Source organism: Ceratotherium simum, chromosome 12 (assembly GCF_057802395.1).
Source record: "Ceratotherium simum simum isolate JZ-2026a chromosome 12, ASM5780239v1, whole genome shotgun sequence".
Taxonomy (NCBI): domain Eukaryota; kingdom Metazoa; phylum Chordata; class Mammalia; order Perissodactyla; family Rhinocerotidae; genus Ceratotherium; species Ceratotherium simum.
The window spans coordinates 14438749-14461511 of NC_141911.1; the positions used below are offsets into that span (position 1 = coordinate 14438749).

Genomic DNA, 22763 nt, shown 5'->3' on the forward strand with positions numbered 1-22763 from the left:
CATATTCATTTTCTTGGTCCCTCTCCTAGTTTAGGCTTCATCATGTCCTACAGTGACATTTCTCTCCTCACTGAAATCTAGCCTGCACCGTTTCCAGATTATTCCTTATAGCCCAGCTCTGACCATTCACAGTATTCAGTCTTTCAGGGCTCAGATGTTATCTTTCCATAGTTCTCTCTTTCATTCCTCCACTCCCCAATCCAATCTTCCAGCCATGCAGTCCCCAGGATTTGCCACAATCTTTCACGCTTTTGCACATACCATTCCTCTCTCCTCATGTATTCGTCCCTCCAACATGTGCTTCTCTAAGATAAGCTCTCTGACAGCACCTAGCCCAGGAGACTAGATGCTGCTTTCTCTGTGATCCCATGAGACCCAGTGGACTTAGCTAATATAGTTCTTGTCTCACCCACCGCAACTGTTCTTTGTCTTTCTGGCCCAAAAACCTGTGGCAAAAAAAAAAGGTTATTACTCATTTTGTTTATCTAGGACCATATATAGTAAGTGAGATGATTATATAATTTATCATCCAACCCAGAGCCCTGCCAATTCTATTTCTCAAACATTCCAGCCTCATTCAAACCTCAGGGGCTTTGCACTTCCTGTTCCCTCTGCCTGGAATGCTCTTCCCTCAGAATTGCACTACAGGCTTATGCTCATTCTTTAGGCCTCAGCTCAGCCATCACCTTCCCTGAGTGGTCCCATCTGCCCCTTTCTCCTTCATATTATCCTGTACTGTCTTTTCTTTTTTTAAAGATTTTATTTATTTATTTATTTATTTTCCCCCCAAAGCCCCAGTAGAAGTTGTATGTCATAGTTGCACATCCTTCTAGTTGCTGTATGTGGGACGTGGCCTCAGCATGGCCAGAGAAGCGGTGCATCGGTGCGCGCCCGGGATCCAAACCTGGGCCACCAGCAGCGGAGCGCGCGCACTTAACCGCTGAGCCACAGGGCTGGCCCTGTCCTGTACTGTCTTCACAGTGCTTCTCTCTATTGTCTCTATGTCCCTTTTCAATGTAGTCCACACGAGGTCATCTATGTTGTTCAAATCTGTAGTATACAGTCAGAGAACATAGCTCTGAAGTCAGAACACCTGAGACTGAATCTGGCTCTACCACTTACTAAGTAAATGACCTTGGACAATGAGTTCACTTCTCTGTAAGTTAGTGGCCTCATCTATAAACTGAGGATTACATGAGGGTTACTGTTACAATTACACAACTTAATACATGTGGAATGCTTACCTGGCACAAAGTAAGGATTCTACATATGTTATTATCATTGCTAGCATTATTTACTACTCTATAGTATCTCCAATGCCTAGAGCAATAGATGGTACTTAGGAGACATTCAATAAATATTTGAAATATTTGAGTAAATCAGTGAATCAAGAGTTGATGAGTCCCTCAACATAATAAAGGCCATATATGACAAACTCACATCATACTCAAAAGCTGAAAGCTTTTCCTCTAAGATCAGGAACAAGGAAGCCCACTCTCACCACTTTTATTCAACATAGTACTGCAAGTCCTAGCCACGGTAATTAGACAAGAAATAGAAATAAAAGGCATCCAAACTGGAAAGGAAGTAGTAAAACTGACACTATTTGCACATGACATGATACCATATATATATAGAGAGAGAGAGAAAACCCTACTGACTCCACCAAAAATCTATTAGAACTAACAAATGAATTCAGTCAAGTTACAGAGTACAAAATTAACATACAGAAATCTGTTTCATTTCTATACAGTAACAATGAACTATAAGAGAAATTAAGAACACAATCCCATTTACAATTGCATCAAAAAGAATAAAATACCTAGGAATAAATTTAACTAAGGAGGTGAAAGACCTGTACATTGAAAACTATAAGACTTTGATGAAAGAACTTGAAGATGACACAAATAAATGGAAAGATATACCATGCTCATGGATTGGAAGAATTAATATTGTTAAAATGTCCATACTACCCAAAGCAATCTACAGATCCAATGCAATTCCTATCAAAATACCAGTGGCATTTCTCACATAACCAGAACAAATAATTCTAAAATTTTTGTGTCATCACAAAAGACCCCAAACGGCCAAAGCAATCCTGAAAAAGAACAAAGCTGGAGGTATCACGCTCCCTGATTTCAAACTGTACCACAAATCTATAGTAATCAAAACAGTATGGTATTGGCATAAAAACAGACACATAGACCAATGGAACACAATAGAGAGCCCAGAAATAAACCCACACATATATGGTCAATTAATTTATGACACAGGAGCCAAGGATATACAATGGGGAAAGGATAGTCTCTTAAATAAATGGTGTCAGGGAAACTAGACAGCTACATGCAAAAGGATGAATCTTACACCATATGCAAAAATAAACTCAAAGTGGATTAAAGACTTGAATGTACAACTTGAAACCATAAAACTTCTGAATAAAAAAAACAGAGGCAGTAAGCTCTTTGACATCGGTCTTAGCAATATTTTTTTGGATCTCCTTAGGCAAGGGCAACAAAAGGAAAAAATAAGCAAATGACCCTACATCAAATTAAAAAGCTTTTGCACAGTGACAGAAAGCATCAACAAAACGAAAAGGCAACCTACTGAATGGGAGAAGATATTTGCAAATCATATATCCAGTAACAGGTTAATATCCAAAATATATAAAGAACTCAAAAAACTTAATATCAAAAAAAATCCAATTAAAATATGGGCAGAGGAACTGAATAGACATTTTACCAAAGAAGACATACAGATGGCCAACAGGCACATGAAAAGATGCTCAACATCACTAATCATCAGGGAAATGCAACTCAAAACCACAATGAGATATTACCTCACACCTGTCCCTCACATCTGTCAGAATGGCTGTTAACAAAAAGACACGATATAACAAGTGTTGGCAAGGATGTCGAAAAAAAGGAACCATTGTACATTATCAGTGGAAATGTAAACTGGTACAGCCACTATGGAAAACGGTATGGAGGTTCCTCAAAAAATTGAAAATGGAAGCAGCATACAATGCCGCAATCCCACTTCTGGGTATTTACCCAAAGAAAACAAAAACACTAACTCAAAAAGACATATGCGCCTCCATGTTCACTGCAGCATTATTTACAATAGTCAAGATAGGGAAGCAACCTAAGTACCCATCAACAGATGAATGGATAAAGATGTGGTATTAGCCATAAAAAAGAACGAAATCCTGCCATTTGTGACAACATAGATAGACCTAGAGGGTATTATGCTAAGTGAAATAAATCAGACAGAAAAACCAATACTGTATAATTTCACTTATATGTGGAATCTGAAAAAAAAACAAATGAACAAACAAAACAAAATAGAAACAGATGCAAAGATACAGAGAACTGGTGGTTGCCAGAGGGGAAGGAGGTGGGGGATGGGCAAAATAGGTGAGGGGGATTAAGAGGAACAAACTTCCAGTTATAAAATAAGTAATTATGGGGATGTAATGTACAGCATAGGGAATATAGTCAACAATACCGTAAAAACTTAATATGGTGACAGATGGTAAACATTTATCATGGTGATCACTTCATAATGTATATAAATGTCGAATCACTAGGGTGTTCACCTGAAATATAACACTGTATGTCAATTATACGTCAATAAAAAAAAGTTGATGACTAAACGAACGTCATCAGTCCCTCAACTCCACTTCAAAAGTTTCCCAAAAGCTTCTCTAACTGCTGAATTCATAAAATCCCAACCCAGTTCCTTAGCCTACCATTTAATTCCCTTCGAAATGTGGCCCAAACTTACTTTTTCAATCTGAAATTCCACCACTTTTCACCAGTAAGACCAGACTTTTTTTTCTGGTCTCACCATATTCCTTTAGTCTAGAATGTTCTTCCCTGCATCTCTGCCTGTCCAAATCCCACTGACACTCAAGGTCTAGCAAAAGACCATACTCTTTGCTCTTGCCTCTGAAAAATCCACCTCCTACAGCTGTGTAAGAACCTCCTTTTTATGACTGTACATATTCACACAGGTTATCTCACTTATGAGAGGAGATCAGAGTCTGTGTCCTCGCCATTATTGCATCTCTAGCCCAGTGCCCTGCAGGGAGAAAAGCTCTCAATACATTATTTTGAGTGACTGGATGGCTGGAGATTGGGAGATACTGTAAAAACGCCTCACCTTATGTATCAAAAGAAAATTGCTATTATTATGTACATAACATCTATTGTGTGGTTATTAGGTCAAGACCTGAGTGACATTTTCATTGTCAAAACTTTCCACCTCCTCCACTGTACAATATAGTATCTCCAATGTCTAGAGCAACGGATGGCACTTAGTAAACATTCAATAAATATTTGAAATATTGAGTGAACGACTGTCATGTTTATTATATTTCCCAATTCTTACAAAGAATTCTGTCTACATTGTTAATGTATATTCTACCTTCCCACCCTTCCCCCTCTTCTACCATACAAAAATCCAACTATAAAATCATTCCTTTCATAGCTTGAGGCTATGTCTATTTTATTCTAGAAATTTTAAATTCTTAATTTAACTACTTTTCTCCTGTCAGATTATATATTCATTTTTCAGCAATGAGAATTAGAATTCAAAATATGAACAAAGACAATGATTTAGGTTGAAGTTGAATAATCACAATCATTTTCCTACATTCAACAGCTACTCAAATCTTGTGGACAAACTCTTTATAATTCAAGTTAGAATTTACAAATATTCTGTTTACAAATAGCCCAAGCTCAGAATTCTGATTTTCATTCATGATGCATTATTTTCTCTCTCTGTCTCCAACTTACTATTGACCCATCTATTGCAGCTTATACTAAAACCAAATTGTAGCCCACACCTTATCTCCCATTCCACACAGCCAGCCTCAGTCATGAAATAGTTATCCAAATTCAACTGCTGTTCAACAGTTTTCTTTCTTTCTTTACTAATAATTGTGCACTCCCTGAATGGCTACTTTAAACCTTCTCCACCTACTGGTTTAGCAATTAATGAAACATATCCTGTGACAGCTCTCACAGTATTTCCTCACATTGCTATTGGATTAAGGACAAGAGGAAGGAACCCAGGCCATGCGAGTATTGCATCTTTTTCAACTAGGATGTGATCCCTTTAGAGTAAGGACTTGTACTGGAGGTATTCTTGGTATTCTCCATTACCGCGTGGGAGGCGGAGATGTGTGGTAGTAACAGGATTGATGCCTGACCTTCGACCACTGGATGGGAAACACTTCCACAGAATCGACAGATAGAGCAATGCTTAGGAATGTTTGTATTTTCAGGGTGCCCAGACCTATGGGGGAGACATAAATTAATGCTTCGGCACCTTGGGAGATGGGGAGATAGTCCATGAGCAGGAAACATGAATCTTGCCTCCAAAGGACTCAGTGAGAGGTTTACAGGCACCTTTAAGAAACATGAAAGTTTCAGATTCCTGACCCTGAAGAACGCATGTGTACACAAAAGTCTGCATTAATTTCAGGTCTATCAAGTCCAGATTTCTTTGACGTGGTAATGGGGCAGTTTTTTTTACTGTGGGGGTGAGGGAGGACAACAAAACAGAACAAAAGCATTTCACCTGGGGAACTGAGACAACAGGAACCTCTTAAGACACTACACTTAGGCTAAGTGATAGCTCCATCCCTAACAGTATAAATGGAGCTTCCATTTGACATAAAATCTCATAGTAGAGGGCAGAGTTTCTCAGGTTGCAACCAATCATCACTGAGAGAAAAGGCTTTGGCAGGGTGGAACTTGACTGTTGACAAGGTAATCAATTCAGTCACTCATCTTCATTTGAGAGATATTCCTTTCAACTGGTCCTAGCTTGCTTATCACATAATACCTCTCTGCCTAGGAAAGGTTCCTGAATTAGTCCTACTACGTATGTATGATCCAAACCTAAGTGGTATTAACTGTTTGACTGAAGTAGCGTTTGCACATATAGAGAATCACCAGTTCACACCCAGCTTCTCACCAGTACTGAATCTGCTATAATAGAACCACTGAAGATCTTTCAACATTTCCATTACAGGCCTTTTTCAGAGGCTTTGATTCAACTTGAAACACTCACTCAGGGTTAAAACCCGGGTTAAATGGTCTGAAAAATACTATAATTTATTTAATTAAAAGAACTTTCTGTACCTTGCAAGTGCTAAACAGATGGTCTTAATAAACGCTGACCTTAAAATATCCAGAGGACAAAGCCTAAAAAATTAAGCCTTGCCCTAACCATATAACACAACATTAAGAATGGATGAATTTCATCTTCAGAACTTTCAATGTGACAGATAATCTATCATCCTAAACCTCATGACACCTTCTTCTCCTTCACTCCCACATCCAATCACCTAGTCCTCATGCCTCTGCATCTTTAATAGCTCTTCAATCAATTTACTTTTCTCCACTTCCACTGTCACTCTGCCAATCCAAGCAACATCATGACCCACCCGAACTATTATAACCTGTTGTATTATAACCTCCAACAGGATTCCTACTATCTGCTCTTGCTCTAAAGCAAGTCATACTTCCTGCAGGCAGCCAGAGTGTTCTTTTCAAAACACAGATCTGATCACATCTCTCACCTACTTAAAAATCCTTCAATAGCTTCCCACTGCTCCAAAGACCTAATCCTTAGCATTTTCGACAAGACCCATACTACTTATCTTTGTATTCTCACTCGACCTCTCTTCTCATTCTCCACGTTCTAACTATATTGGTCTTCTTCCAGTTCCTCTGTTCACCACGCTACCCCTTACCTCAGGATCTTTGCACATACTTCTCCCTCTCAGGAGTGCCCCCGGGGCCCCATCACTGAGATAAGCAACTACTTTTCCTCAAATCTTCAGATTTCAACTCAAAAGTCACTTCTGGTAAGGCTTTTATAACCAAGCTCCTCCATTTTCTTACCCGCTATGGTTTTTCTTCACAGCACATAGCACGACTTTTATTTATAGATTTGTGGAGTCTTGATTAATAGGCTTTTTTTTTCCTACTAGACTGCAAGATCCATGAGGTTAGGGGCAGGGAGTGTTTCCTCAACAACCAGCACTAGTACATAACAGGCACTCAAAAATGTTTGTTGAATAAGTCAAATCATACACAACAGAGTATGATTTGAACAGTAAGGTCATTTTTCACATCAGTCACCTGAGAGAAACGGCAAGAGGCCCAGAGACAGGAGGGAGATAAGAAATGTCTCTCTCTTGTCTCGACCATGGGTAATGCGTTTTGCAATAGTGCCCTCCGTGGCTGGGCAGATGGCAAGGAGCAAGTGATCCAGGTAAAAAAAAAAAAAAAAAAAGGACCAGGTTGCAATGGACTTGAGCGCCTGAAACACTGAAAGTACAAGACAAAAAGCGGCACAGGGTGGAGCCACGAGTACAAGTGTGCTGGAGTAGAGGCAGAACCTATATTTGGTAAACTGGATTGTCCTAGCCTACCTCAGGCCATTTATAGGGATCCAAAAAAGCCCACATGTGGATCAGCATTAAAGGAGAGGCACGTGTCTCACAGCAGACAGAAGTGTCTGCGGTCATAACCAAAGTAAAAGAACCGGGAAGGAAACTCAGGAGTCAGAATCTTCCCTGACCAGTAGGAGATGTTCTTCTAGTGCTCTCAGAAGCTTTTAAGTTAGTTTTTTTTAAAGGGAGGCAATAGTTCCTTATTTCTGCTCATATGATTCATAAGCTATGCCTTAAATTGCTTGGTTAATATTTGCCTGCAAAGTTAATAAAAGGGTTTGGCTCTCCCGATACATAAGCATTCTTCTTAACTTTATGTTTCAAAGTCTTAAAAAGCTAGCTTCTGGCTTTGGCAAATGATAGAAGTTATACTAGATCCACTAACAAACTTTATCAAATAAGTTGGACCAAAAATCAAGATTTCATCACCTCCTACTGCTTATTAAATGGGCAGTGTGGCCCAGTACTTATTATGTATCAGCACTAATTAAATATTTCAAGAGATGGGTATTGGTGCTGATGCCCACCCCTCTTTAAAAGACTTGCCATCTGAACTGCAGGACAATCTGAAGGTGGCTAGTTTTGTCAGTCTTTCCTCAATTTCTTTCCCAGAAAATAGTTTTAACATTTCTAGCTCTCTGTAAAGGGCCATTTGATGACTTAAATACTCTCAAACAATTGCACTATTCGGTTTTCCTTTGTCAATAAATTATTTTGAAAGCAAAACCATACAGAGGTCACTATCACTCCATGAAAACTGAGAAGCTTAAAACCAGAAACACATTGAAAAGGAAAATTTGGTACTTTTCACAATCATTAATTCAGATGACTTAGAGGGGAATCCACCTCAGCTATCATAAAGAGATTCCACAGCAGTCAGGACTTCATAGACTAAAACAAATCTTGAGAGTAAACCTAATCTCATCACATAGGCAGGAAATAAGGAGATCTCTTCCCAGGATTCTTATTCTTGAAAGGAAGCCTCTCACTCCACTTCCTGATGCTAACTTTCCAGAAGGAAAGTTAATCAAGGAAGTCACACAGATGCAATGCAGATATTTGCAAAAGGCACTTTACAAGTGAGCACAACTGCTCCCACGGCTGCCCTGTGGCGAACTCCGGACGCCCTCCCGTACTCAAGGGCAGCTTGCCCAGGGGGCTCTCCCAGGCTCCGGGATGGGCAAGGAGGGCAGCGGATGAGGCAGGGGGCAGGCCGGTACGCCGCCACCCTGCTGGGTCAGCGAAGCCGCAGTCGCCGCGGCCCCCTCCCGGCGCGGCTCACGGTAACTACTGTTCTGAGGCGCCTGACTAAACCCTCAGCAGCAAGGCAGTGTCAAAGCTAACACTCGCGCCTTGGGCGGCAGACAAATGCGTCCCAGCGGAGCCTCCGGGAGCTCCTCGGCGTCGGGCTGAGCTAGCAGGCGCCGAGCGGCGGGGCGCCGGCACAAGTTAGTTTTCCGGCCCGAGCAGCCATGCCGCAGCCCGGGAAGGGCAGCCCGCTCCAGGTCCCCGGACAGCCGCGGCCCGGGCGGGGGCGGGGAGCGGCGTCCCGGGAGAAGGGGCTTCCCCAGGTGCGGAGGGCCGGGGTGGAGCGGGCCCGCGCGCCGCCCCTCAGCGCCCCCCGCCCCGGGCCAACCGCCCCACCCCTCGCCAGGGAAGCGCGAGGAAGGGCCGGTCCAGAGCGAGGCCTGAGCCGCCCAGCGCACCCCGTCTCCCGGCCACCCGAGTTGAGGGGGAGGCGGCGCTCTCCGTAAGAGCCGGAGGCGGGGCGCCGTCTCCCTCCCACTCCCGGGAGGGCGGGCTGGGGGAGCCCCAGGCTGCGAGCACCCCCGGACGGGCGGTGGCGGGAGGGAAGGCTGGACCGAGGGGCCTGGTCCCATCGGCGGTGGTGGCAGCGGCGGCATCTCGCCTCCTTCGGGCCTGCACGCGCCACAGGCCGCAGCCTGGACCAACCCCGCGTCCCCGGGCCGCGACCGCGGCGGTCCCAGGACCGAGGAGTGGGGGGCAGGGCGGCCGCCGCCCCCGGCCCCCGCTCTCCTCCCGCTCCGCCCCGCAGCCCCGGCGTGGAGCGCGCCCTCCGGAGCCGCCGCAGCGCGGTATCAGCGGCAGAGCCCGGGGCGGGGAAGCGCAAGAGGAAGGGGCGGCGAGGGGGCGGGCCGGCGGCGGCCGCGGGGACGGAGTGCGCGGGGCTCGGCGCCCCGGAGCGGCCCGCGCCGCGCCAGCACCACCTGCGGAGCTGCGGCGCCCCCGCCGCTCCCCGACCCGCCGCCCCCCGCTCCCGCCACACGCGCGCGCAAACAAAACAAGTTGCAGGTCGCCGTCGCCGGAGGGGGCGGGCGGGTCACTCACCCTCATCCTGCTCAGCGGGCTCGGGTCGTCCGGCCGCGGGGACAGGGAAGACCAGAGGACCACTAGCCCCAGGAAGCTTCCCACCACCAGCAAACTGCGTAAGATGAACCCAATCTTCAGCCTCATCTTCCTCCGGCGGCGAGAGACACACAGCCCGGCGCACCCCCCGCCACAGCTCTTCCCTCCCTCCTTTCCCCTCCTCCGGCTCGCCGCCTCCTCCCTCCCCCACCCCTATCGCTTCGGCTGCCGCCCTCTCCGCTGCCTGCCCTTTCCAGCTCCAGATCCGGAACTCCCCTCGGCTCTACCTTCCCGCGGGCTCTTCCCTCCGCCCCCTCCCCGCGGCCCGCAGCCTCCGACCGCGCTCCTCCGCCGCGGCCCCCTCCCCTCCCCTCCCCTCCGGTGGCCTCCGCAGAGCTCCGACCGACCCGTGTGTCTCGCTCTTCTGAGCGTCCTTTCTCTCTACCTGCCCCCTTCCAGATCTGCAGTCCCTCTGTTTCCCCCACTGTCCACACGCACCCCCTTCGCAATGCCCTGTTACCTTATAACTAACTCACGCTTTCCCCAGACCTGGTCCCTAGCCTTTGCCCCACAGCTCAGCTCTTAAAGCTTCCAGATTCCCAAACTTTTATTGCAATTGTGGGCCGTAACTGTCCTTAACGCCCGTGCCCTTCAGGATCCCCCCAGCCCGCCGCCACCCCCCCGCCGCCTCGTCCCCGGCGGACCTGGAGCAGTTCTAGGCTGCCCCCCGCCCTCCTTTCTTACTGCCCCGAGCCCCCCGCCGCAAGGCTTGCAGGAAGCAAACCAGGAAGTCAGGGCTACCGCTGCCGCAGCAGCAGCTCCACGTGGCTGATTTATAGCTGGGAGGATTTTTTCTTATTGATCTTTCTTATCCACACAGCTCCTTAAGGAGGTGGATTTGCAACCGAAAGGCCCAGGTGTGATGTGCAAATATCACCGGACTGGAGGAGCTCACTGGGAAAGCCATTTCACTGGAGAAAGAAAGTATTTCACTTTCTCTTGAGCTAATTAGAAGAAAGCCAATCTAGTGCTAATAAGCAATATCAACCTTGTGCAGTCTGAGTTTCTGTTCAGAGGACTGAGGCTTTCGGGTTTTTAAAACGCTCCACCTCATTGCCTCCGTCAGACTCGATTGTTGACAATTTTTTGCCACTTGATGGAGGTTCCTTGATTTATTTTTCAAGCGCCTTTTCTGCCTGTGAGACCTAAATTATACAGGAAGGCATATTGACAAATGTTTAGCCAGATGCCCCACCTTGAGGAAATAATTTTTTTAATCTCCCAGTAAAGATGTCAGTCACTTTATTATATTGCCAAGTGTATGTAATTGCATTATCTATGTACTGTATCTTAAACTAATTTGTTGAACAGAATGTTTAATATCTTAAACTAAATTTTAGGACTGTGAAAGTAGATCCTTTTTCCAGATATTGTTTCCTATGTGCAAGTACTTTAAAACAGGTAAAACCTGGTTATTTGAATTTTTAGAATAGAGAATTTGAGTCATCAAGATAGATAAAGAATTGTACCAAAATAACTTCATGTGCTTCATAGTTTGGGTTTCACTACCTGGTATATTAGGGAATTCTGTAGATGCCATCATTTCAGAATTTCCACAAAATGTTTGAAGTGAAATTCTCGTGAACAACATGGGGGAAGTAGAATGGATGACAATATAGTTAGATATATTCTTAGTCGGTTCAATAATTGTGCACAGTATTGCAGTTAAGCCTAATATATAGAGCACCTGGAGGAGGGGTTTCAGGTGTTTAACACAAATCCCTGTCTGACTCAGCATTTGTATCAACCACTTAAGTTAAAAACCAGTTGCTTTTAGTATAAGATGAAGGAGACTTTGCTGACGACTTTTTTTTGGTGAAAAAGACCTGGAATATTTAATTGATAAAGTATAAACCTTCTGGGTAATGTAGAAAGCTAATGCCCCACTCCTGAGTCAATTCAGGTTCACGTTGGGACCCAGGAATAGCCTGTTAATAAGTACCCAGGTGATTCTGATCCAGGTAATCTGTGCACCACCTTTGGACAAAGACTGAAAGGGAGGGGGTGCTTGGGAAAAGATTGATTTAGATAACTTTGGAAGGCAGGAATAGGATCGTTTGTGGACCCAACTTGAGCTGTTCAGAAATGAGGAGGAGTCCTTTGCAAAATAGACAGTTCCCTAGACAGAGACTGGGCTTGCTTGGAACAGGTGACCTTCAAGGGATCTTATTCTCATTACGTGAGAGAATAATGCCATGTGAAATCAGCAGCTGAAGTCCACCTGGAGTAATTAAACCTTTAATTTGTGCTCTCATTTTCAGAGACAGATTTTTATTTTTAAGAAAATAGTAAGTTTTTCTATTATGGACATAGTTGGGCAGGTTATCAAGTTGAAAGTGGTACTTATCACTCACTAAAGTGATCAGAATGATTCTTGGGCAGAAATAGTATTCGGAGACTATCTTGCCTCCTCCCTTTAGTTTTGCACATAGAGAACTTAAAATATGTGTTAGAAATTGACCAATGGGTATATAGTTGTAAAAGCCCATGTTTCTGAGTCCTAACAATGTTTAAGAGAAACTAAAGTTTGCCTTAAAATATATGCCCGTTGCAACATTTGCTGGGAGGCAGCCTCTAGAGTTGACACAACTCTGTTTAGAAAATGAGGAGCTACATTCAAAGCTTAGGTCAGGGTCGGTCACTTAACCTCTCTGAACCTAGGGCTCTTATCTGTCAAATAGTGATTACAATACTCACCTCACAATATTATCAAAAGGAATAACGGAGGTCAAGTACATATGCAAATATCAAGTACAAATAGTGGATGGAACAAGTCTCGGTTGTGTATGGGTATAATCCTTTTTTCTTTTATGAATGCTACAGTTATTCTATGACAGGGATTGTTATGCTGGAATATTTCTGGTTTGTCCAACCCAGGGTTCATTCAGGAAAAAGGTAGGGACTAGAAATGAATTGGAGGGACGGAGGGGATGGCCAAGAGAGCACTGTTGTCTGTCAGGTTATGGGGTCACACGTGGTGGATGGTGACATGGTGCCTTCAGCTAGGAGGCCAGTTGGGGGCTCAGAAGCAAGGTAATGGGAGGGAAGAGAATTTTTTTGAATGCCTAGTATGAGTAAGATGCTTGACATTTGTTACTTCATTTAATCTTTACATGACCTGAGTGAGGTTGGTATTCCTGTTCTCAAGCTGGGATTCAAAGCAGATCTTTGTAACCTCAGAATTCTTGCCACTACATATGTACTCCTTGCCAAGCTGTACTAGCCTTTTGCGCCTGGAATATAAATAAGTAGTCTCAGATAGAATGCAAAAGTTCAAGGTCTAAAGATTTGTTAGTTTTTTAATTCTTCTCCATGCCTGCTCTGTTAAAGGGCAATCCACTAAAGGGATTGTGCCGGTTCATGGGCTGCAGTTTAAAGGTGTAGTACACTCCGTGGGCTCTCACCACTCCTTCCTTCCTTCTTTGTGCTGCAGCCAAGCTGAACATTGGAGTTTCTAAATGTATCTTGAACTCCCTTGCCTTTCACGCCTTTGTACCAGGAGTGCTTTTGGCCTGAAATGACGGCTTAACAAAAAGCTTTCCCACACTCCCTCCCACGTTCCTCCCCACCCCCCTGTCCCTTCCCACCAATGTAGTGGGATAGGTCTCCTGCTAGTGCTATCATTGCTTCCTCTACTTTTCCTTCCCTAATAAGTACCGTTACATTGTAATTGCTTAATTTCTTTTTTCCACTCCCAGAGAAAAAGGTCCATGAGAGCGGAGCCTTGTCTGTCCGGTTCATCATTGAATCCCTGTGTCTAGTGTGTAGAAAGGGTTCCATAAATATTTTTTGATGAAATGCTGAATGAATAATTAGATTGAGAATATAAAGGGAAGAAGAAACTCAGAAGAGGGGTCAGGGCCACTTAACTGCTGTTGCTCCTTACCTGGAGGTTCTCCTTCCAAGGATAAATCTTGGGAGGTTTTATTTAATTAGAAAAGTGACTATTTTATATGTCATCATTATCATCATGAGCTGGTAGACTGTTGTTTCCCCCTTACTCTGCATCCTACTAGCTACTCAGGACTAAGAAGAAAGTGATAGTTTTAATTTAAATTCAGATTTTTGTATCTACTGAGATTTTCAAAAGAAGAAAGAAAGAAATTAAGTTGTATTGAAATGGGAGCGTCTAGCCATGGGCAATTACTGTCTGCAACCAAATTTCAATTCTAACTATGTCTGGTTGCCAAGAACTCAGGTTAAATTAGAATTAGTGACCTATAAATTATTGGTTAAACATCCTATTACCTATTCTGTAAACCATTTAATCACTTCTTTTCAAAGAAGAACCCCAGGGGTACTATTTTTAGGTCAAGAATGTGTTTTAAAGTGTAGTTTAAGTTTGTTAAGAATGTATTATATACACAATGGAATACTACTCAGCCATAAGAAACGAAATCCAGCCATTTGTGACAATATGGATGGACATTGAGGGTATAATGCAAAGTGAAATAAGTCAGAGGGAGAAGGTCAAATACTGTATGATTTCCTTCATTAAGTAGTAGATAATAACAACAATAAACAAACACATAGGGACAGAGATTGGATTGGTGGTTACCAGAGGGGAAGGGGAGAGGGAGGAGGGTGAAAGGGATAATTCGGTACATGTGTGTGGTGATGGGTTGTAATTAGTATTTTGGTGGTGAACATGATGTAATCTATGCAGAAATAGAAGTATAATGATGTACACCTGAAATTTTTACAATGTTATAAACCAATGTTACTGCAATAAACAAAAAATTTAAAAAAAAAGAATGTATTAATTTTGTGCAGTGTTTATAAGTTATTTCTTACTATATAACAAATGACCCCAAAATTTAGCACCTGAAAACAACAAGCTTGGGGCCGGCCCCATGGCTTAGCGGTTAAGTGCGCGAGCTCTGCTACTGGCGGCCGGGGTTCGGATCCAGGTGCGCCCTGATGCACCGCTTGTCTGGCCGTGCTGAGGCGGTGTCCCACATACCGCAACTAGAAGGATGTGCAACTGTGACATATAACTATTTACTGGTGCTTTGGGGAGAAAAAAGGGGGGAAAAAAAAAGGAGGAGGATTGGCAATAGATGTTAGCTCAGGACCAGTCTTCCTTGGCAAAAAAAGAGGAAGATTGGCATGGATGTTAGCTCAGGGCTGATCTTCCTCACACACACAAAAAAACTTTTATTATTTCACACAGTTTCTGAGGGTCAGGAATCCAGATGTGGTTTAGCTGGGTGGTTCTGGCTCAGGGTCTCTCATTAGATTGTTGCAGGCTGTCAGCTGGGGCTACAATCATAGTTCCACTGGTCCTGGAGAATCTGCTTCCAAGTTCACTTACAAGGCCAACAGGCAGGCCCCACTTCCTCACTGGCTGTAGGTGGGAAACTTCAGTTCCTTGTCACAAGGGCGCCTCCATGGAGTTGCTCATGACCTGGCAGCTAGCTTCCTCCAGAGTGAAAGATCTGAGGGGGATAGAGAGACAGAGACAGAGAACTCAAGACAGGAAGCCACAGTCTGGTACAGTGTGGGAGGGGACTATATAAGGATTTGAATCCTAAGAGGTGAGGGGTCTTCGGAGGCTTAAGAACAACATTAGGAATCAAATATCTGGGTCAAAATACTAGTTTTTTCATTTATTATTTGTAGTAATTCAGTTACCATTATGATATGCTGAAGTCTTTCAAAAAGAATCCAGATCTTAAATAATTGCTTATTTCTGATTATCTTGTAAAGAAATACTCTGTATACTGTCTTCGTCTGTAAAATGAAAGAGTTGGACCAAATGATCTTTAACATCCCTTCCAATACTGAAATTCTGAGATTGTCCTATGATGTCAATATATGGTTGAGACTTTTAAATTTGTACTCTTGTGTGAAATACAGCAAAGTCAACTTCTGCCTTAGTACTTTTTTTTCTGACATAGATTACTATTTCTATCATAAGCTTATGAGATGGATAATTCCTGAGCTGTACTCATCTAGAATAAAAGACTGTTGTCGCTAGGGTTTCCACTGGCGAAGTTAACGGTCTCCTACAGTGTTTTGAAGGCAGAAATGCTTATTTAAAAGCCCTCTTAGATTTAATACTATAGAACACTACCTCTTCATGATTCAGTACTGTTTTCAGACTCCCATAATTCAGAAGTGCTCTTCTGACTTAACCATTTATTTAAGAGGTGATTGAAGAATTTTATCGTACCACTCTTGTTTGGAACCTCTTCAGCAGCTTCCCATTGCTCTTAAAGTTAAGCCCAGACTCCTCAATTTATTACAGACCTTTGTGAACTTGCCTCTGCTTACTTCCATAGCCTCATGGCTGGTTGGTTACCTCTTCTTTTCAGACTTAAACTACAGCTATGTTGACCCTCTCTCCATTTCTAGAACAGGCCAAGTTCTCTCTCACTTCTAGGCCTTCATGCATGTTATTCCCTTACCTGGAACGCTCTCTTAGTTTCGGCACCAACTCACTCTTACCAAACTCCTGATCATCCTTCAGATGTCAATTTATACATCAATTCTTTCTGAAACTTCTGATTCTCTTCAGACCCCACACCTTGCTAGCTTAGGAGCCCCTGCTTCATGCTCTCAGAGCAGCCTGTGTACTCTCTCTCATGGCATATAGAGCTCTACTTTGTAATTGCTTATTCAGTGATCTGTCACCCCCATTAGACCAAGTTTCTTAAGGGGAAGCACCATGTTTTTCTCATTTGGCGTTGTATTCCTAGATGTTCAGGGTGCCTGATGCAAAGGAGATACTCAATATTTGAGAGCAGATGAGTAAAAGAATATTTCATGTGCTCACTGCTTCATAAGTTCACTCTATGTTTTAAGCATAGAGAAGTTGGGAAGCATTGTGTAATAGCAGATATATTGTGTATATGTACTTGTTCATTGTTCAGTTGTTAGAAAATAACTAAAGAAAGGATGAAATTTCTAGGCATCAGCAAGATGTAGTATGACATAGTTGGAAAATATAAGGTTTGGAATTATCAGATATCTACTCCCTGTCCAGCCTCTAATTCCTGGATCATTTAGGATAATCTCTCTGTAATCTATACCTCGGTTTCTTTATTTGCATGCAACTCTGCTTATCTCCTCTGAAATGTCTGAAAAGGCTTCTAGGCGTAGTCCATTACTAAAAATAACCCAATCTTATTTGTAACTAATCAAAAAATACATCAGGTAGTTCTGTCACTAAAAAATAAAAATCTCGGGCTGGCTGGGTGGCGCAAGCGGTTAAGTGCGCGCGCTCCGCTGCGGTGACCCGGGGTTAGCCAGTTCGGATCCCAGGCGCGCACCGACACACCGCTTATTAAGCCACACTGTGGCGGCGTCCCATATAAAGTGGAGGAAGATGGGCATGGATGTTAGCCCAGGGCCAATCTTCCTCAGCAAAAAAGAGGAGGATTGGTAGATGTTAGCTCAGGGCTGATCTTCCTCACGAAAAATAAATAAACATAAAAATAAAAAAATAAAAATCTCTTAGGAACTGAAGCTCCCTTCTTGGTACACACTGCCCCTACTCCACCTCAGCTATGAAATTCTTTACCTTAGTTTTCCCTAATCTTTATGGGTTTCAGTGTCTTCACACGACTTCATAATGTATGTAGAAGTGAAGATACTTTTTTTTCCCCATGCTTTAATAATTTCAAATTCACAGATCTTAAAAGGCGATAAGGGGCCGGCCAGTTGCCTAGTGGTTAAGTTCGGCGTGCTCTGCTGCAGCAGCCTGAGTTAGGTTCCTGGGCGCGGACCTACACAGCTCATCAGCAGCCACGCTGTGGCCCAAAATAAAGGCAATGATAACTAAATGTTTGGCCTAAATAATTTAGCGGTAGGTGGCTTTGCCCTTATTTAGGGGCTGGGAAAGGAGGGTACACTGTTCTACATTTTTATCTGACTGAAGTGAGTACTATAATTCCTAGATAATAAACTGATAGCTGTTTGACACTACCTGTCTGCTCACTGATGCAGAGCTTTATATTCACAAACTGACATAGGACTTAGGGTAACACCTTGACTAATATCAGTTTTGAAAACTTTTGTCGTGTCATTTAACCACACTCTGCTGAGACCTTGAGTCTTTCTTCAGTGAATTTCATACCTTAATTTCATGAAATTTTAGCGTTTGAAGGGAAATTAGAAATTAGAGTCTAGGCAAATCTCTCATTTTACGCATGACAGGTTGGCTTCTCTGTCCCTCTTGCTGACAGTTCCTTTCTCTTCCACCCCCGGTTCATCACGTATGCTCTAAGAGATTATCAGTGCCACCAAAGCACAGGCTAGTTTGTCGTGAAGATGTCGGATTCTCACATTAAAGAATATGAGATTCTGGGCGATACATTTCGCTGAATCTCTCTGGCCCTACCACAATGGGTGTAGCTGAAGAAACAGGATCTCTGCCAGGATGTGAAGATGTGTAGCACAGGAGAAAGGAGCCAAGGAGGAAGGGACTTTCTCATGCTTGTCCAAGGCAAACTACAGCCTAAAAGGCACATGATGAAAACAACAAAGAAGTGCTTTGCATCATCTTCTGAATGTCTTTTGATTAGTCATAAATAAGATTGGGTTATTTTTAGTAATGGACTATGCCTAGAAGCCTTTTCAGACATTTCAGAGGAGATAAGCAGAGTTGCATGCAAATAAAGAAGCTGAGGTATAGATTACAGAGAGATTATCCTAAATGATCCAGGAATTAGAGGCTGGACAGGGAGTAGATATCTGATAATTCCAAACCTCATATTTTCCAACTATGTCATACTACATCTTGTTGATGCCTGGAAATTTCATCTTTTCTTTAGTTATTTTCTAACAACTGAACAATGAACAAGTAAATTTTCTCTTTATTTGAACGTGTGATTCGATGTTAGATGACTATTTGGAGAGCCACACCAGGGAGATGTGAACCAAGAGTGCTCATCTTCAGAGGTGCTCAAATGCTGTCATTTAGATAACTGTACCTTTTGGCATATTGCAGAGAGGTTTGAAATTTGAATTTTAATTACATTTCTTTTTGGAGAATGGTCTTTGAGGACTTGGTCTTATGGGATGCCTTCTCTTTCTCAAACTATGTAAAATGATTTTTAACAAATTAAATCTCTTTCTCTCATCTTTTATTGTATATTTATCAAAATTTCTATTTATTCAGCATTTCTTTTGAGCATGTGTCATGTGCTGGCCGTTGTTCTAGATGGGTAAACTGAAAGAGCAGAAATCCCTGGCATCATGGAGTCAGACAATAAACAAGATATATAAATTATTATATATTGTTATCCAATACACTGGTATATCACTTATGTGCCAAGCATTGTTTTAAGAGTTTACACGATTAACTCAGTTATTTAGATAGTATAATAAAAGATAAATGCTACGGAGAGAAACAAAGCAGGAAAGTGAGATTTGGAATGCTGGATGGGAGTTAGAGAAGGTTTGACTTTTGAATAGTCTGAGAAGATCTCATTGAGAAAATAATATTTGAACAAGACAGAATGAGGGATCAAGTCAAATGGCTGTCTGAAGAGAGATGGCTCCAAGCTGAAAGAGCAGCAAGTACAAAGGCCCTGAGGTAAGAATATTCCTGCTTGTTTTAGGAAAAGCAAGGACATAAGGAGACTTATAGCTGAGCAAGTGAGGGGGAGCATTAGGACATAGTAATGACTGTGGCTTTAATTTAGAGGGAGATGGGAAGCCATTGACGGTGTGGAGCAGTGGCATGATGGAACTTACTTCTAAATAGGATCACTGCCTCTGGCTTCTGTGTTTGGTATGGAAAGGAACAAAGATAAAAGCAAGGACCAGTTAGGAGGTTATTTTAATGATCCTGATGGGAGATCATGGTGGCATGGACTAGAGTTATGACGGTGGAGGTGATTAGAATAGGTCAGAATATGGATATATTTTGATTATGCTTCAACTATTACAGTTTCAAATTATTGAGCTTGTTGTTTTACTTCCAGACTCTCTGTAATTAGTTAAATTAATAACCTGTAAAACAAACTCTTTAAATGCTCTGGCAGCACACATTATTTTAAGAAACTATGTAAGCAAGTACTCGCCATTTTGTTTTAGATTTTCATGTATGCAGTATATTTTCAAATAGAACAACCTGTATTTGGAAATAAAATCTCCCATGCAACAGTTTAGGTACCAGGATCAACTGATCCAGTGAAAGCACCTGAAAATGCCAGGTAAAATATTTTTAAACTATTTTTTAAATATTTCTAAATGCATCCATGAGTAACAAGAAAATAAAGAATACTAAGGTCAAAGACTGAGTAAAGGAGGTAAACTGAGCACCAAAGCTGACTTTTGTCTTAAGGGCTTTGGCCAAACCTGAGGTACCTGAGTATTATTTACATTCTGAGTTTAAGGATTTAGGAACAGAAAACAAATTCAAGACCTACCCCAAAACAGAAAGTCTAATAGGACCTCAAAAACTAGGGTCCCCAAAGAATTCCATCCCCAAGGTGAGAGAGAACTAAAATGAACACATTCCCCTACTTCCTGAAGAGAAACCTCCCTCTACACATATACCCCACACCATCCATCTAAGAAATTAATAATCGTAAATTGGCCCTTATACTGGTTTGCAGCTAGAATTCATACTCCCTGGTGGATTGCTAGAAAAACCTCAAACCAAGAATTTAAAGTGGTCCCATACCAATAATGTCACAAGGCACCTGACAAGCAAATACAAATCCTTTTTGAAAGAACCCTCTTCACCTCACGCTTTGAAAAATATTCTGTTCCCGTGGACCATAAGATGAGTTGCTCGCAATTGAAAATCACTAAACACCCAAGGCCCGACGACGGAGGGCCAGCAAAAGCAATGTACTGCAAATATGCTGCACAAAAAATTTAGCTGTTAGAATTATTAGACGCAGAATATAAAATAATAATATTTAATATATTTCAAGAAGTGAATAGAGAGCTCTGAAAATATGAGTAAAATTGAGAAAAGACCTAATTTCCAGAAATAAAAAATATCACTAAATTTTTTTAAGTTAACGAATGGGTTAAACAGTGCATTAGAATTGTTATGATTGGGCCGGCCCGGTGGCTTAGCGGTTAAGTGCGCGCACTCTGCTGCTGGCGGCCTGGGTTCGGATCCCAGGCGCGCACCGACGCACCGCTTCTCCGGCCATGCTGAGGCCACGTCCCACATACAGTAACTAGAAGGATGTGCAGCTATGACATACAACTGTCTACTGGGGCTTTGGGGGGAAAATAAATAAATAAAATAAAATCTTTAAAAATTTGTTATGATTAAAAATTTCTCATCCCTTGGCTTCTGGGCTCTTGGTTCCTTTCCTGTCTTTCAGGCCACTCAGTCTCAGTCTCAGTTACTGATTCTGCTGTCTACAAAGACAGCATCATTTAGAATTCAGTTCTAGTTCTTTTTCTTTTCCTCAGTTTTTAATCTTTGCCTAAATTAATCCCTTCACAAGGTTTTGACTATGTTAATAATTGCCACACTTAAACTTGTAGCACAGACTTGTTTTCTGAGCATTAGACCACAGGACATTTCCTACTTGGTGTTCTGTTGGTACTTCAAAGTCAGCATTTCCAGAGTGGAATTCATTTATTTTCCCACCAGATCTTCTGTTCTTCCTAGGCTCCTGACTTAGGCATTGACACTTAAAAAAGAAATTTCTAAGACATCTTCCATAGTTTCTTCCACTTTTTCCTTCCAGATTTAGTTAAGAAGTCAGGATCACTCTATCATTGATATTTCTTTTTGCATCTATTCCCACTGCTATGATTCAGGCTCCCTTGCAGTTTTTTTATCATGTTCCCACCTTCTAATCTCTTGTTTCTTAAAACCATTCTTCCTACCACGACTAGAATTACTTTTTAAAAATATCAGTTCAATCATATCACTCCTGGAGCAAAAACCTTTAGTGGTTCACCCTTGCAGGTGGTAAGTCGTTGAAGCCTGGGAAGTATAATCCTCTCAAATAAAGCAGTGATGCATAGTGCCAGGTCTATGCATTGGAGTACATTTGAAGATTGTAGGTTTCATGGACTTTTTGATACAGAGTGTTAGAAAACTAGACAGATGGTGGAGGAGAAGATCCTGTAGGATCTTATGAGATAAATCCTTGACAAAATCATGCACAGCAACTACTCTCCTGCTTTGGATTTGAGAAGTGGCAGTAAGTGAAACCTGTACATTCACACAACCAATTGACCACTGGATAAATGACTTCATGTGAGATTAAGTAAACTGAAAAAGTCAAAATAAGGCCCATGGAAAAGTTGCTACAAAACAAGGGAACAGGAGTTAAGAAGTTTTTAAGACTTAAAGAAAGAATAACCATGAATTAGGGTAGGCTAATTGCTATGACACCACCAAAATTTCAGGGGCTTCATGCAATAAAAATGTATCATGTCATAGTCTCTTCCTCTCTGTGGGTTGGTTGAGGGGTGGGCAAGTGACTCTGCCCCGCAAGCTCTTTAGGGACCCAGGCTCCTCCCATTCTGTGGATCTGCCATCCCCTGAGGAATCCAAGTCCTCCACTGGATTCTTTGCATCCAGCTGGCAATTTAGGGAAAGAAGAGCACGTGTCGGATCCCCAAGAAGTGTTTTAAGAGCCAGGCCTAGGGGTGGTGAACATCCCTTCTGCTGATTTATTGACCAGAACTTAGCCACATGTCTATTGGTGGGTGACTAGTTCAATAGTATATTTGGTCCCTCAAATCATGTTTTAGAAAATATTTAGTAACATGGGAAAATGGGAACAATCGAATATTAAATGGGGAGAAAACATGATACAAAAATAAATGCACTCTGGTTTTAACTCTATTAATAAAAGACATAATATATTTTTATTTTTAAAAGACTATAATGCAATAACCCATTAGCATTTTGAGCTCGCTCTGAATAGTGGGA

The 22763-nt window shown here is 42.4% G+C and overlaps 1 protein-coding gene across 3 annotated transcripts in view; it reads right to left on the minus strand.

Moving 5' to 3' along the window:
- GALNT7 (polypeptide N-acetylgalactosaminyltransferase 7) overlaps positions 1-9990 on the minus strand; it is a 144301-nt gene extending 134311 nt beyond the window's left edge. For 2 of the 3 annotated variants that reach the window (XM_087437421.1, XM_004433493.3), the window contains exon 1: positions 9818-9989. In XM_087437421.1, coding sequence (XP_087293547.1) covers positions 9818-9943 — 126 coding nt within the window. In that variant the 5' untranslated portion in view covers positions 9944-9989. Of the gene's footprint in view, positions 1-9817 lie in introns of all 3 variants that reach the window. The other variant, XM_014789883.2, reaches the window with a different exon arrangement.
- Between the last annotated feature and the right edge of the window lie 12773 nt (positions 9991-22763).